Consider the following 14,607-nt stretch of genomic DNA (forward strand, 5'->3'; position numbering starts at 1 on the left):
ACTCCTCGGATCCTTAGCCACACCCGCTCATCCAGGGCGAGGGAAAGCTTGGGGCATTTTCCCAGTGTGCTCTGCGGGAGGGCTTGCCTCACTTCACCCCTTTTCCTGCCCTCCTTCCATTCAGGAGACTACGACTCCCAGGCTACCGCGGCGGCGCGGGCGGTGCCCAGGTTCCGCCCCTCGTCTGTGCCCCGCCCCCGTCCGCCAGACGTCTGCGCGCGAATGCGGTGGCGCGAATTTGGTTGACACTGCAGAGGCGCGCCCGGCCGATTTGAGCGTGTTGTCCGGGCAGCGGCGCGTGGGACCAGCGCGAGGCGAGTGGGGCCCCCGCGAGCAGATGGGGGACGGAGGGCGGCGGGCGCGCCGAATGCTTGGGCCCATGCTTCGCCATGTCGGGGTGTCTGCAGAAGAATGGGTGTGAGGACACTGAGGCGGCCGAGAGCGCGGTGGAGAGGGAAAAGCGCGGGCTGCAGGCCGCCGGAGGGTGCAGAGCGGCGTTCCCCAGAGGGAGAGGGGCCAAGTAGAGGGAAGACGAGAGACGGAGACAGTTGGACAGGGCCTCTGAGAAGAAGCCTTGGGGGACAAGGCCACCTGGAAAGGGGGACGGGCCAAAGGGAACTGAGGGGCGGGGCCTTGGAAAGGCTGTTTGTAGGCGGGGCTAGCTGTGAAAGCTGAGGCAGCTAGGCGGCGGGGCCTTCTGGAAGGGGGAGGGGCTGAAGGAAGCTGAGGGGCGGGGCTGGGGAACGATTGCGTGTGGGCGGAGCCCCCTGGAAGGGAGAGGAGCCGAGGGGCGGGGCTGACTAGGAACCGGGAGCACGGGGAGGCGGAGCCGCCTGGCAGGGTGGAGCTAGAGGAGGGTAAATCGCCGGCAGCATCACCTGGAAGTAATGGGCCCTATTGGAGTGAACGTGGTGTCAGAGAGAGGTCTCTGGTAAGGTCCAAGTCTAGGTCAAGGCCTCATGAACGGTGGAGAATCATCTGAATGGAGAGAAATCTGGCTTTTGGTGAGGTTTACCTGTTGTTTTTACTTTTTATTTCGAAATATAGATTCAAGGAAGTTGTGAAAATCAGTATATCCATCTTCCCTTAATGGTGACGTCTAATGTAGTCCAATTTCGAAACCAGGAAATTGACATTAGTACGCTTCTGTTAACTACAGACCTTGTTCAGTTTTCACCAGTGTGTGTGTGTGATTGTGATTGTGTGTCCATGTGCCCACGCAGTTGGATCCCCTGTATAGATTTCTGTAATCTCCATCTTATTGTGATACAGAACAGTTGCCCCTCTCCACATAGGAACTCCTCCCCAGACCCCTGGCAGCCACTAATGTGTTCACTGTCTCTAGTTTTATCATGTGGAGATTGTTACATAAATGGAATCGTATTATTAGGGTGTTACCCCTTTCCACTCTGTACAATGCCCTGGAGATCCACCCAAGTTGTTCCTTGTGTCTGTTTCGTTTCTTTTTATCACTGAGTGTTGGATCATCCTCACTTGATATTTTTTCTGTCATTTCTTTTTTTATTTTGGTAACCGTTTTACTGAGATATTCACAAACCATACAGTTTGCCTATTTAAAGTGACGCCGTGCAGGTTGACGGATTCCTGGTTCGGCTTCTGGGTGAGGAGCCAGCCCTTCCCAAAAAGGGAAAGGAAGAGGGGCTAGGCTCCTCCCAGGTTTTTGGCACCAAATGTAAGGTTTGAATGAGGCAACTGAGGTTCGAATGAGGCAACTGAGGCCAGTTATTGAAATAAATAAATTTAATCGGCTCCTGGGCGAAGTTCTACGGTCCGGGGAAAGGGGACCAGAGAAGTCACGCTGACTTCCTGGGGCGTGGGGTTTTTATGGCTATGAGGAATGAGCCACAACTGGGTGCTCTGATTGGCTCCAGGGGGGCGGGATTGGGACGGGGTGGGCCGCTATTGGTTGGCGGGTTGTTGGGTGGGTTTTCCGGTTCGAGAGCCGGCCAGGGTTGCATCAGCTGGAGCCTTCCAGGGGAGCCATATGGCAGAGCTAGGTGCCGAGTGCAGAGCTTGGTGCCTTGTGCAGTGTCAGGTGCCGAGTGCAGAGGTGGGTGTGTCCGGCCTCCCTGCAAGGCAACCGGCCTTACATTTCTCATTACAATTAGTGCTGCAGCAGGTAAGTCTGTGCCTCATTTGGTCCACCTGTGAGTGTCTCTGTGGGCGAAATACACAGAAGTGGGATTGCCATTCTGCTGGAGATGGTCCTCCAGAGGCACCGACCAGTTTGTTCCCCCCAACTCAGCAGTCCACAGAGTTAAGAAGCCAGCCTTGAGTACCATGGTAAGGAGGAAAGAACATGGGCTTTGGACGCAGCCACACCGGGGTTTGGAGCGTTGCGTGAACCCCAGCTCTGTCCCTCTGTCTTCAGTACCTTCATCTAGAAAGTGGGGACAATCACATCGGTCTTGATGGGCTGACTTGAGGATTAATTGAGGATGTTAAGAGAATGTGACCAGCCTGTCAGGCATGGAGTTGGCTTCCCAGTAAACGCTTATTTCTTCCTCTTTACCTTGCACCTCACTGTAGTTAAGAGGTGAGCTGTGGAGCAGGCAGACCTGGGGTGGAACGTACTGGAGACTCAGGTTATCCCTTTAAAAACCCCTCTGTATCTTAGTTTTCTTCTCTGTAACAGAGTTGTGGAGGCAGTCTAATTGAGAATGTTAAGTACCTAGCCAGGTGAGCACTCAGCTGCAATCGTAATAGTTTTCTCCTTTGCCCCGAGGGTTTTTTGGTGGCTAAGTTTCTAACCCGCTTTCTTTGTGAACTGTTTGGTTGAAGCATGGTTTACTTCCTGCTCCCCAGCTGACCCTGAGAAACCCTGTTTGGAAATTACAGAGTTTTCTGATTCCAAGATTGAGTTTGAGTTTCTGGTGCCAACATGTGGTGGCCGGGGCTGTAGAGTGGACTGCAGACTTAGAGGTGTGTGGTGCGGGACAGAGAGTACTGATTCCAGAAAACTAAAGAGAACCCCATGGGTTGAAGAAGATTCCTGTTCAGAGGAAGGGAAGGTCGAAGGAAACCATTCCTGTTGCCCAGGCTGGTCTCAAACTCTAGCAGTGCACCCATAGGTCCTGTTGGTACTTCTTAAAACAGTATATTTTTAATATTCATAATGGAAGGAAATATGTAAATATTGTAATTAATCATGTATAATTTATTTCCTTCCATTATAAATATTAAAGATATAGAAAAATGTATAATTTTTTATATGATTAATATTGGAAGGAAAGTCTCAGTTCCAATTACAAGTTTTCAAGAAAAAGTCATAATTTCTTGCCTGTCGAATTTCATAAACCACTTGAATTCTACTCTTGGACTCCTGGCGGCTGGCAGGAATGTTCTGTGGACCCCAGATTAAGAACGCTATCTTTTTTTTTTTTCCCTGAGGCAGAGTCTCTGTTGCCCAGGCTGGAGTACAGTGGGGTGATCTCACAGTAACCTCCACCTCCCAGGTTCAAGTGATTCTCCTGCCTCAGCCTCCTGATTAGCTGTGTTACAGGTGTCCACGACCATACCCAACTAATTGTTGTATTTTTAGTAGAGACAGGGTTTTGCCACGCTAGCCAGGCTGGTCTCGAACTCCTGACCTAAGGGGATCCACCCACCTCGGCCTCCCAAAGTGCTGGGATGACAGGCCTGAACCACTGTGCCCAGCCTATGGTTTTTCTTTTTTACACAGTACAGTAGCACACACTCAGTGATGTTCTGCCCTTTGTTTCAAGTAACAGCATACCCTAGAAATTGCCCAACAGCTGGTTTGTGTAGAACAGCAGGTACAATTTTATAAGCTTCCACCTTAAAACAACTTTTCACTAACTTTTAAACTTCAAAAAAAAAAAAACAAAACCCATTTCAGATCTTCAGTGTATTCTTCATATTAGATGAAAAACAGTCTTCTTACGGCAAAGGAGGCCTCTTATCTTTATCTCTGATTTGGAACTTTTATTCTTCACCAATAAATCTCACTAGCGAATCATTTTGGTTCGTAAAAACAGGAGTTTCTTCTTGAAGGGGAAGTTCATGTTTCTGATGTTTTTTTCTTTTTTTTTTCTGAAAGAAAGGCTTTTATGTGTTTGGATCTCTTCACAACCAGTCACCTCAACAAGTGTTTGGATTTCTGTTCCAGGAGCAGCTGACAGACTGAGGAAAGAGCTGGACGCGAAGGGAGCATTCTGAGCCAACATGCAGCGAAGTATCATGTGAGGACCCTCCCTTGCCCCGGAGCCTTTTATTCTCTAAGTCCTTTGTTTCTTTCTCTAAATCTGTACTTTGAAAAAGCAAAACAAGGCGGGGCCTGGTGGCTCATGCCTGTAATCCCAGCACTTTGAGAGGCTGAGGTGGGCGGATCACGATGTCAGGAATTTGAGACCAGCCTGACCAACATGGAGAAACCCCGTCTCTAGTAAAAAGACAAAAATTAGCTGGGTTTGGTGGCGTGTGCCTGTAATCCCAGCTACTCGGGAGGCTGAGGCAGGAGAATCGCTTGAACCCAGAGGTGGAGGTTGCAGTGAGCCAAGATCACACCATGGCACTCCAGCCTGGGCAACCAAGAGTGAAACTCCATCTTAAAAAAAAAAAAAAAAAAGAAAACAAAAACACCCTAAGTTAGATTTTGATTTGGGATTTCCAGGAGTCGAGTAGTGTGGAAATGAGGTGCGGGATGTGGAAGACAGTGTCTTGAACAACACTTCTTAGTTGCGAGGAACAGAAACCCTAGCCCAGTGGCCGTGTCTGGAGGCATTTTTGGTGGTTACACCCTAGGGGCGCGGGGCTTGCCACTGGCATCTAGTGGCCGACAGCCAGGCATGCTGCCAAACATCCTTCAGTTCACAGGACAGCCCCCCACAGCACAGAATGTCAGCAGTGTCTAGGTTGAGAAACCTTTTGTGAATGCAGTCTGGCTTCAGGAAGAAAAAAAAGGGCATGACTTGGCTTATGTCACTGAAACCTGCTGGAGTAAATGGGGTCAGGCTTGGTTGGGTCCGGTTGCCAAAACTTTGTGCCTGGGACTCTGTCTCCCTCCCTTGTTCAGCTCTGCGTCCTTGAGTTTGTCCTCACCCTCTGCCAGGCTCTTCCCTGATGTGTGATCCCAGTGGAAAGAGGGTGTTAAGAGTCCCGTTTCACTGGCCCAGCGTGGGCTACCTACCTATTCCTGAACCAGCCACAGGGATGCAGACTGGGTCATGTGTCCACCCCTGGTCACGAGCGAAGGGGCCAGCCCCTCAAATCAGACATACTGAGAGAATGTGGGGCAAGAAGCATCCCAAGAGGAGAATGGAGGGGCTATCAGTAGGAGGAGAAAATGGATGGTAGAGAGACCCAGACCCGGGCATCCATCCCAGAAACCTGGGAGGTGCTGGCTTATACACATCCTGGGTTCCAGTTTTCTCCAGTGCTGAGGAACCGGGATTGTCTCTCCAGGGCTGATAGTGCCTGTGATGGCTTTCTGGCCCCTTGTTTTTGCATTATTTTCCTTTTCTTTTTGAAGATCAAATAAACTTCTGGAATGATTCTAGAGGTACAGAAAAGTTGTAAAGACAGTGGAGAGAGGTCCTGTGTACCCTCACCTAGTTCCCACCGTCTGCATCGTACATTACTACGATCCATTGCTCACAACTGAGGAACCAACGTCAGTACATTACTGTTAACTGAATTCTGTACTTTATTACTCAGATTCACCAGATTTTTTTTTTTAATGTCCTTTACTATTCCAGAGTTCAATTCAGGGTACCATGCTGCATTTAATTGTCCTATCTCCGTCTCCTCTGGGTGACAATTTCTCAGACTTTCCTTGTTTTTTATGACTTTGTCAATCTTGGGGAATCCTGAACAGGCCTCCGGGAGTATAGTCCCCGGTGTTGGTATGTGCAGTGTTATTCTCATCATTACGCTAGGGATGGGCTTTTGGAAAGATACCACTGAAAGATACTGGCTTGTGTCGGGGGGCTGTAAGGTCCTTGTGACATCACAGGTGAAGCTAACCTTCATTGCTTGGTTAGGGGAGTGCTGACCAGACCTCTCCATTATAAAGTTTCTATTTTTTTCTCAGCACACGGTTCCTAGGAAGCCCCCATCTACGTGATCTCCAGTTAGGGGAAAGGCAGTGCCTTGCTTATTTATTTATTTATTTAGAGACAGTCTCCAGCTGTCACCCAGGTTGGAGTGCAGTGGGACGATCTCCGCTCACTGTAACCTCTGCCTCCTGGGTTCAAGTAATTCTCCTGCCTCAGCCTCCTGAGTAGCTGGGATTACAGGTGTGTACCACCATGCCTGGCTAATTTTTGTGTTTTTAATCGAGATGGGGTTTTACCATGTTGGCCAGGCTGGTCTCGAACTTCTGACCTCATGAATCTGTCCACCTCAGCCTCCCAAAGTGCTAGGATTCCAGGTCTGAGCCACTGCACCCAGCACCTTGCTTTATTTGTATTTTTCAGAGCTCTTCACACCTTCCGACATTTTATATTTAGTTATTTGTGTAATATTTGTGTCCTTCACAAGTGTGTCAGCTTCTTGAGGGCAGGAACTTCATGTCTCTGGGTCACTGCCAAACCCCTCAGGCCCAGAACAGGCCCTGGCACACAGTAAGTGCTTAGTTAGGCTGGGCGTGGTGGCTCACACCTGTAATCTCAGCACTATGGGAGGCAGGTGGATCACCTGAGGTCAGAAGTTCGAGACCAGCCTGGCCAACATGGCAAAACTCCGTCTCTACTAAGTAAAAAAAAATTAGCCAGGCATGGTGGTGGCCACCTGTAGTTCCAGTTACTTGGGAGACTGCAGCAGAATTGCTTGAACCCAGGTGGTGGAGATTGCAGTGAGCCAAGATTACACCATTGCACTCCAGCCTGGGCAACAAGAATGAAAACTCTGTCTCAAAAACCATTTTTTTTAAGTGTTTAGTTAATCTTTGTTGAATGAAACTTGGGATGTGTCATATCTTGCAGGTGAGTGGGGGCAGAAAACTAGGTAGAGTGTTGCCTTCTCTGTCTCAGTCTGAGTTTCCTTGTCAGTTAAGTTAAAGGGCTTATTTGAAATTCTCTGTTACGTACCGAGCTGGGAAATGGCGTTAGAAGCGACAGGATGCAGCATAGATAGGCAGGGTATTCGTGCTGTTATTCCCCTTTTTAACCCCCTTTCATGCTCCTCTAGGTCATTTTTCCACCCCAAGAAAGAGGGTAAAGTGAAGAAACCTGAGAAGGAGGCATCCAACAGCAGCAGAGAGACGGAGCCCCCTCCGAAGTATGTACTCGGCGCTGGATATGGTGAATTTTTTCCTTTTAGTAGTCAAGATTCTCTTGGTTGCAGATATGTAAACCTAATGCAAAATGTCTTGGGCCCCAAAAGAAATTTTTTCAGTCAGGCAGCTGGAAGTCCAAAAGCAAGAGGAGTATCTGCAGGCTCAGCTGGACCCAGGGCCTCAGAGTCGGCTTTAGGTCTATTTCTGCAGGTCTTGGCTTCATTTTAGAACAAGACATTCTCCAGGATGCAGAGAAGCTGGCCACTGGCCACGTCTTGATGCTGTCTCTAAGCAGAAGACAGCAATACTCTTTTTTTTTTGGAGACGGATTCTCACTCTCGCTCATGCTGGAGTTCAATGGTGTGATCTGTGCTCAGTGCACTCCAGCCTGGGCAAGAGAGCAAGACTCCATCTCAAAAAAAAAGAGGTCTCCCAGTAGATGCTGGGGAACAATGGCAGCCTCAGCAGGGACTCCATTTGCTCCTCAGCATCACCCATCACAGGAAAGGCCCTCCAGAGCCCTCTAGAGATGTGTGATGGGTGGGTGAGTGGATGAGTGGGTGGGTGGATGGATGCATTGATGGGTGAAATGATGAGATTTGCTGAGGAGCAACTAGAAAATGTTTATGGAATGCTTGAAAGGAAGGGAAAGAAACAGAGCAAAGAAACCAGAGTGTCCGTGGGTGCTACCCCAGTCTACCTGTTGTAGTCACCCCTTTTGACCCCCATTTCCCCAACTTCCAGGGTGGCACTGAAGGAGTGGAATGGAGTGGTGTCCGAGAGTGACTCTCCAGTGAAGAGGCCAGGGAGGAAGGCGGCCCGGGTCCTGGGCAGTGAAGGGGAAGAGGAGGATGAAGACCTTAGCCCTGCCAAAGGCCAGGTACATCCCCTTCAGCCTGCCCATTTTTACCAGAAGAAACTCATTCCCATTCGTCTTTGGAACAGAGTGCAGCAGCTGTTCAGGAGAATTCTGGAGAAATTGCCCAGGAGAGGTGGATGCGTTTCCTGGTTGTGTTGGGTGCACATGGCCCAGTCCTAACTGCCCCTGTCCTAGGACCTCGGGTGTCTCCTTCACCAAGTTATGTCTTGGGTGCCTCACCTGTAACATGCAGCTCCTGGTAATGCCTTCCTCATAGGGTGGTGGGAAGATGAAATGAGTCGATTCTCAACTGGATCTGAGAATAATGCTTGATACAAAAATAAGGGCTCAAGGCCCAGTGTAGTGGCTCACGTCTGTAATCCCAACATGCTAGGAGGCCTAAGTGGGAGGATCACTTGAGGCCAGGAGTTCGAGACCAGCTCCCCCATCTCTACCAAAAAAAAATTTCTAATTAGCCAGGTGTGGTGGCGCATGCCTGTGGTGCTAGCTACTTGAGGGGCTGAGGCAGGAGGATCACTTGAGCCTGGGAGTTCAAGGGTGCAGTGACTCTGATCGTATCTCTGTACTCCAGCGTGGGTGACAGAGCAAGACCATGTCTCATAAAAAAAATAATAATAAAAAGTAAGGGTTCAAAAATATATCTAGCTTCTCCTGTGGTCAGAGGGCCACTTTTTAACTTTTCCAAATACATTGGAGCCCTCTCTTCCCCTGTTTAAGTCATTTAACGCTCGATTGTTGCTTTGCGGGTAATGTCCAAAGTGCAGTGCTGCTTATTCTGTCAGCGGTGAGGTCAGGTCCTCTGACTCTGCCCAAACCCCTATTTATTTAGCTGCATACCTAGCGACCATCCTTTAAATTCCTTCTGTTTAAATCACTGCTGTGGTCTCTGTCTTCCATTGAGACCCTGTGACTGTATCGGGCCCACCTGGATAGTCCAGGATAATCTCGCCATGGGAAGGTCAGCTGATGAGCAACCTCAGTTACACTTTGCCTTGTCACCTAACTTATTCCCAGCTTCCAGGTATTAGGACAGAGATCTCTTTTGGAGCTTGGACTTTACGCTGAGGCTTCCAGGGAGCTAGCAAGAGTTTTGAGCAGAAGAGAGGCAGATGAGGTAATAGCAGATAGCTGTTACCATCACAAGCCAAAGGCAGGCCTTGTGAAGGCCTATCAGGCCCCTCCTGATCGCCTCTCTTCCCTCTGCCCATCACATCTGCCACCTCATCTACCACTTTTCCTTGGCTGGCTCCATCCTGGCTTCTCACACCCACCAGGTGTGCCTCCACCTCTGGGCCACTAGCTCTTTTCCCAACCTAAAACTCTCTTTCCCAGATGCACACCTGGCTCCATCCCTTGCTTTCTTCCATGTTTTGCTCAGCTGTGACTTTGTCTGTGAAACTTTCTCACCACTTGTATTAGCTTCCCATTTGCTGCCATTGACCACAAGCACCATGGCTTCAAACAATGTAGGTGCTGCACTTGGTGGTGAGTGCCTCAAGGATCACTTGAGCCCAGGAGTTCTGGGCTGTAGTGCGCTATGCCGATTGGGTGTCCACACTAAGTTTGGTATCAGTATGGTGACCTCCTGAGAGTGGGGGACCACCAGGTTGCCTAAGGAGGGGTGAACTGGCCCAGGTCAGAAATAGAGCAGGTCGAAACTTCCATGCTGATCAGTAGTGGGATCGCGCCTGTGAATAGCCACTGCACCCTAGCCAGGACAAGATAGCAAGACCCCGTCTCTTAAAAAAAAGGTGTAGGTTTATTGACTTAACACTTTGGGAGTCATGAGTCCGAAATGGGTGGCACTGTGCTATAATCAAGGTGTCAGCAGGTGTGCATTCATTTCTGGGAGATGCTAGGGGAGAATCCTGGAATTGTCTTTTCCAGCTGCTAGAGATCCCCTTTTCTCCATTTTCAAAGTAAGTGTCATTGCCTCCTTTTGTGGCTTTCTTCTGTGGCCACATCTCACCCTGACTTTCCTCTCCTGCTGCCCTTTTCCACTTTGAAGGACCCTGTGACTGTATCGGTCCCACCTGGATAGTCCAGGATAATTCCCGTGATGAGAAGGTCAGCTGATGAGCAACCTCAGTTACCCTTTGCCTTGTAACCTAACATATTCCCAGGTTCCAGATATTAGGACTTTTTCAGAGCTTGGACTTTATCCTGAGGCTTCTGGGGAGCTAGCAAGATTTTGAGCAGAAGAGAGGCAGAGATGGTTTCGTCCTGGGCAGTGTTTGAAATGCTGCTCTGAGACCTGTATCTCCGCCAGGGTCTCAGTGGGAGATGGAAACCACACCAGTGATTTGAACACAAGGAGTTTAAAGGGTGGTCACTAGGTACACAGTTGTGTAGGTAACTGAAGGGGTGAAAAGAGAACTAACTCTAAGGCATCATGGAGGCAGCAAGCACAGGGTGCAGCGACCATGATTGTGGCTGTGAAGCTGAAATTCATGTCTCTGTGGTGGGACTGCTGGAAGGTCTCTGAGCTTAGAAGAGGTGCCCTGAGAGCCTGGGACTCTGATCTTTGAAGAAGGGAGCACTGGGTGGGAGGTGCCAGCATCTCTGATCAGGTACCACATAAGTGAGCCCTGTGAGTGTTAGAAAAGCTGTCAGTGGGCCGGGCGCAGTGGCTCACGCCTGTAATCCCATCATTTTGGGAGGCCAAGGTGGGCAGATCACAAGGTCAGGAGATCGAGACCATCCTGGCCAATATGGTGAAACCCCATCTCTACTAAAAATACAAAAAAAAATTAGCCAGGCATGGTGATGAAAGCCTTTAGTCCCAGCTACTCGGGAAGCTGAGGCAGGAGAATCACTTGAACCCAAGAGGCGGAAGTTACAGTGAGCTGAGATCGTGCTGCTGCACTCCAGCCTGGCGACAGAGGGAGACTCGGTCTCAAAAAAAAGAAAAAAGCTGTTAGTGGGATCCAGCAGCTGCTCCCAGAGAGCTGGCTGTGCCTCCAGTCATGCAGTGCCCTCTAGTTCCCTGTGTTGGCAATGCCTGAGGCAGAGGTGGTGCCAGAGCAAGAAGGAGATTTGTGGAGTCCCAGTCCTGGCATCACGAGGGAGACTGGACAGTGTTGGGTTTGGAGCTGCCAGGAAATCTCTTAATAACTGGCACAGGGAGCCCTGTAAGAAGGTAAGTCAGTAATTGAAACTAAGATACAGTAGCAGTGGCTTAGGCAAGATGCAAACTTATTTTTCTCTCTGATAAGCATGGAGTCTGGGATTCATGTGACAGCCTCACAGGGTCAGAGGCCCAGGCTTCCTCTGTACTGTTGTTTGCTATCTGTAGATGCCCTCGTCGCATGAGCATCCATATTCCAGTAGCAGGAAGCGGAGGGCACTCGACTCAACATTAAGTGGATGTTATTTGAACCAAGAAATGCATGCTAGTCCATTTTGTGTTGCTATCAAGGAATACTTGAGACCAGTTAATTGATAAAGAGGTTTATTTTGGCTCATAGTCCTGCAGGCTGTACAAGAAGTAAAGTGCTGGCATCTGCTTCTGGTGAGGCCTCAGGCTGCTTCCAGTCATGGTGTAAGGTGAAGGGGGAACTGGCATGTCACTAGCCAGAGAGCAATTTTAAACAACCAGCTCTCATGTAAACTAGTAGAGAGAGAACTCAGTTCCTACCACAACGAGGGTTCAAGCCATTCATGAGGGATCTGCCCTCATGACCCAAATGGGTCCCACCAGGTCATACTTTCCAACATTGGAGACCACGTTTGAACATGCGATCTGGAGGGGACAAATATGGAGAGAAGTCCGGGTGTGGTGGCTCATGCCTGTAATCCCAGCACTTTGGAGGCCGAGGCAGGTAGATCGCTTGAGCTCAGGAGTTCAAGACCAGCCTGGCCAACATGGTGAAACCCTGTCTCTACAAAAAATACAAACATTAGCTGGGCGTGGTGGCAGGCACCTGTTAATTCCAGTTACTCGGGAGGTTGAGGCAGGAAAATCGTTTGAACCCGGCAGGCGGAGGTTGCAGTGAGTTGAGATTGCGCCATTGCACTCCAGCCTGGGCTCAAAAAAAATAAAAATAGAAAAATTGTACAAAGAGGTATACATTATTTCCCCTGACAGTCCATTGTGTAGGAGGCTCATGACCACACCATGAGGGGAGGCTGCAGGGGAGGCTGGGAGTTGTAGTCTTGGGGCCTGTGGCCACACCCCCCTGCAGGGGAGGCTGGGAGAAACAGTCTTTAGTTGGTTATTCCTAACCAAAAATCAAATATTCTGTTACTGCAGAAAACAGAAGAGCATTGGGGTCCTTGCTGGGACCATGATCCTCCACTGGAGGACAGAATGATGGCCCAGCTGAGAGGAGACTAGCCCTGAGTTAGGAGCTGAGACCATAGGGTCAGAAAGGAGGGTAGACACAGAGAGAGGTTTCAGTCCCCTCTACTCTCAACTTTTGGGAGATGGAGTCTCTCCTTCCGCCACTCACTATAGAATTGTTCTTTGTTTCCTCTTCCAGAAGCCTGCCCCCGACTGCCCACAGGTCTCCCCTCCCCGCCCTGCTACATCTCCTGAGAGCAACCCTTCCCTCTCCGACACCTCTCCCATGGACAGCTCCCCCTCAGGGATCCCGAAGCGTCGCACAGGTACGAAGACACGGGCCCTGCCCCTTCAGTCGCCTGCCTTTCTCCCCGCTTGGATTTCCAGACAAGACTGTCACCCTTATGACAGCTCTGCTCTTAGTGTTGTGGTTAAGAGCAGGTTCCACCATCCACTGGCTGTATGACCTGGGACAAAAGACTGACCACCTCTGAGCTTAGGCTGCTTTATCTGTAGAGATGATGATAAAGACACCACCTACCACAGAAATATCCGAGTTAGAAGGTAACACGTGTGAGCTGCTCAGAACTGGATGCAGCCCTCAGTCAGTGCTGAATCAGTGTTGGTCACTGCGATCACAGTTATATGCCGAGATGGAGGCCACACAGTGCGTGTCAGAACAGAAGCATGGGGCCATGGCTCAAGAGAGACTTCCAGAAGGGAGGCTAACCAAGCTGAGCCCTTTAGGACAAAGAAGAGGCAACCAGGAAATGGGGAGGGGAGAGTGCTAGGCAAGGGGAACATAAGGATTGAGAAGACCTGGGGGCTGCTCAGGGCCTGGTGTGCTGCGTGTAGAGGGCGGGACCTGGGACAGTGAGCAGCAAGGTGAGAAGGTCCTGGAAAGCCAGCCTGGGGAACAGCACCTTTGTCCTAAGGGGGACCGGGAATGTTTACTGTCGGGGAAGAACAGGGTGAGAGACCTACACGTAATGCAGGGCAGCGTGAGCCCTTGCTGTTGGGTCCGGCCTGCTGAGCCCTTAGCACGGTGAGTGTGATGGAGGAGCTGAATCTTTAACGTTAGAGCCTTTCCCTTGAATTTACGTTTGAAAGCTGTTATGCAATTCAGTTAGTGAAGACTTTCCACTTTTCCTCCACTTTTTCCACATGTTTTTGGAAGAGCTTTGGTGTGTGACTCCTTTTTCACCTGTGCATTTTATACATACACAGATCAAGCATTTCTGATGAAAATTTTGTCCAGTTTGAGACGTGCAGTGAGTTCATTGGATTTTGAAGGCTTAGTGTGAAAACAGAATGTTGGAACCATACTATTTTACATTATTGCATAAGATAGATTATTAAAACCAAGTTTATCCTGATTTCCCAGCCACTGCCCCCCCCCCCCCACTTTTTTCCCTTTTGAGGTAGAGTCACCCAGGCTGGAGTGCGGTGGCGTAATCTCGGCTCACCGCAACCTCTGCCTCCTGGGTTCAAGCAATTCTCCTGCCTCAGCCTCCCGAGTAGCTGGGATTACAGGGACCCAGCACCACGCCCGGCTAACCTTTGTATTTTTAGTAGAGATGGGGTTTCACCATGTTGGCCAGGCTGTTCTTGAACTCCTGATCTCATGATCTGCCCACCTCGGCCTCCCAAAGTGCTGGGATTACAGGTGTGAGCTACCACACCCAGCCTTTCCCTGCTTTTTTATTAACGTGGCTGTAAGAAAGTTTAAGGTTATATACTTGGCTTGCCACATCTTTCCATCAGACAATGCTGGGTGACACAGGGCACTCTGGGAGCTCAGAAGTCAACCAACCCAGGGGAGGTGATGGCTGAGCCAAGCCTTAGAAGATAGGTTGGGGTTGGCCATGTTGAGAAAGGACCGATGCACGCGTTTCAGACAAGAAAAGCACATACAGCGGCCTTGAGATGGGAATGGCACCGCGTGTTTGGGGACTCTCATCCACTTCCTTGTTTCTGGAGAATTGGATGTGATTTGGGGAGCGGGGAGGGTTTAAGGATAGCACGCAGCGAGAGGTGAGCTAGAAAGGGGAGAGGCCAGATCCTAAAGGGTCTTGCACGCCCAGCTAAGGAGCCTGGACTTTGTGCTGCGGCTACTGGGAGTCGTGGAAGGGCTGTGAGCTGGGGAGGCAGGTTCATCCCTGAATGAAAGCTTGCCATGAGGAAGTC

The 14,607-nt window shown here is 49.9% G+C and overlaps 1 protein-coding gene across 8 annotated transcripts in view; it reads left to right on the forward strand.

The window, feature by feature from the left end:
* The first annotated feature begins 206 nt into the window (after positions 1 to 206).
* LIG1 (DNA ligase 1) overlaps positions 207 to 14,607 on the forward strand; it is a 53,957-nt gene continuing 39,556 nt past the window's right edge. For 2 of the 8 annotated variants that reach the window (XM_035287263.3, XM_035287268.3), the window contains exons 1-5: positions 207 to 314; positions 4,151 to 4,223; positions 7,171 to 7,260; positions 8,003 to 8,138; positions 12,620 to 12,746. In XM_035287263.3, coding sequence (XP_035143154.3) covers positions 4,207 to 4,223; positions 7,171 to 7,260; positions 8,003 to 8,138; positions 12,620 to 12,746 — 370 coding nt within the window. In that variant the 5' untranslated portion in view covers positions 207 to 314; positions 4,151 to 4,206. Of the gene's footprint in view, positions 315 to 843; positions 1,005 to 2,067; positions 2,305 to 4,150; positions 4,224 to 7,170; positions 7,261 to 8,002; positions 8,139 to 12,619; positions 12,747 to 14,607 lie in introns of those variants that run through there. The other 6 variants (XM_035287262.3, XM_035287267.3, XM_035287264.3 and 3 more) reach the window with 4 other exon arrangements.

Source organism: Callithrix jacchus, chromosome 22 (genome assembly GCF_049354715.1).
Source record: "Callithrix jacchus isolate 240 chromosome 22, calJac240_pri, whole genome shotgun sequence".
Lineage (NCBI taxonomy): Eukaryota > Metazoa > Chordata > Mammalia > Primates > Cebidae > Callithrix > Callithrix jacchus.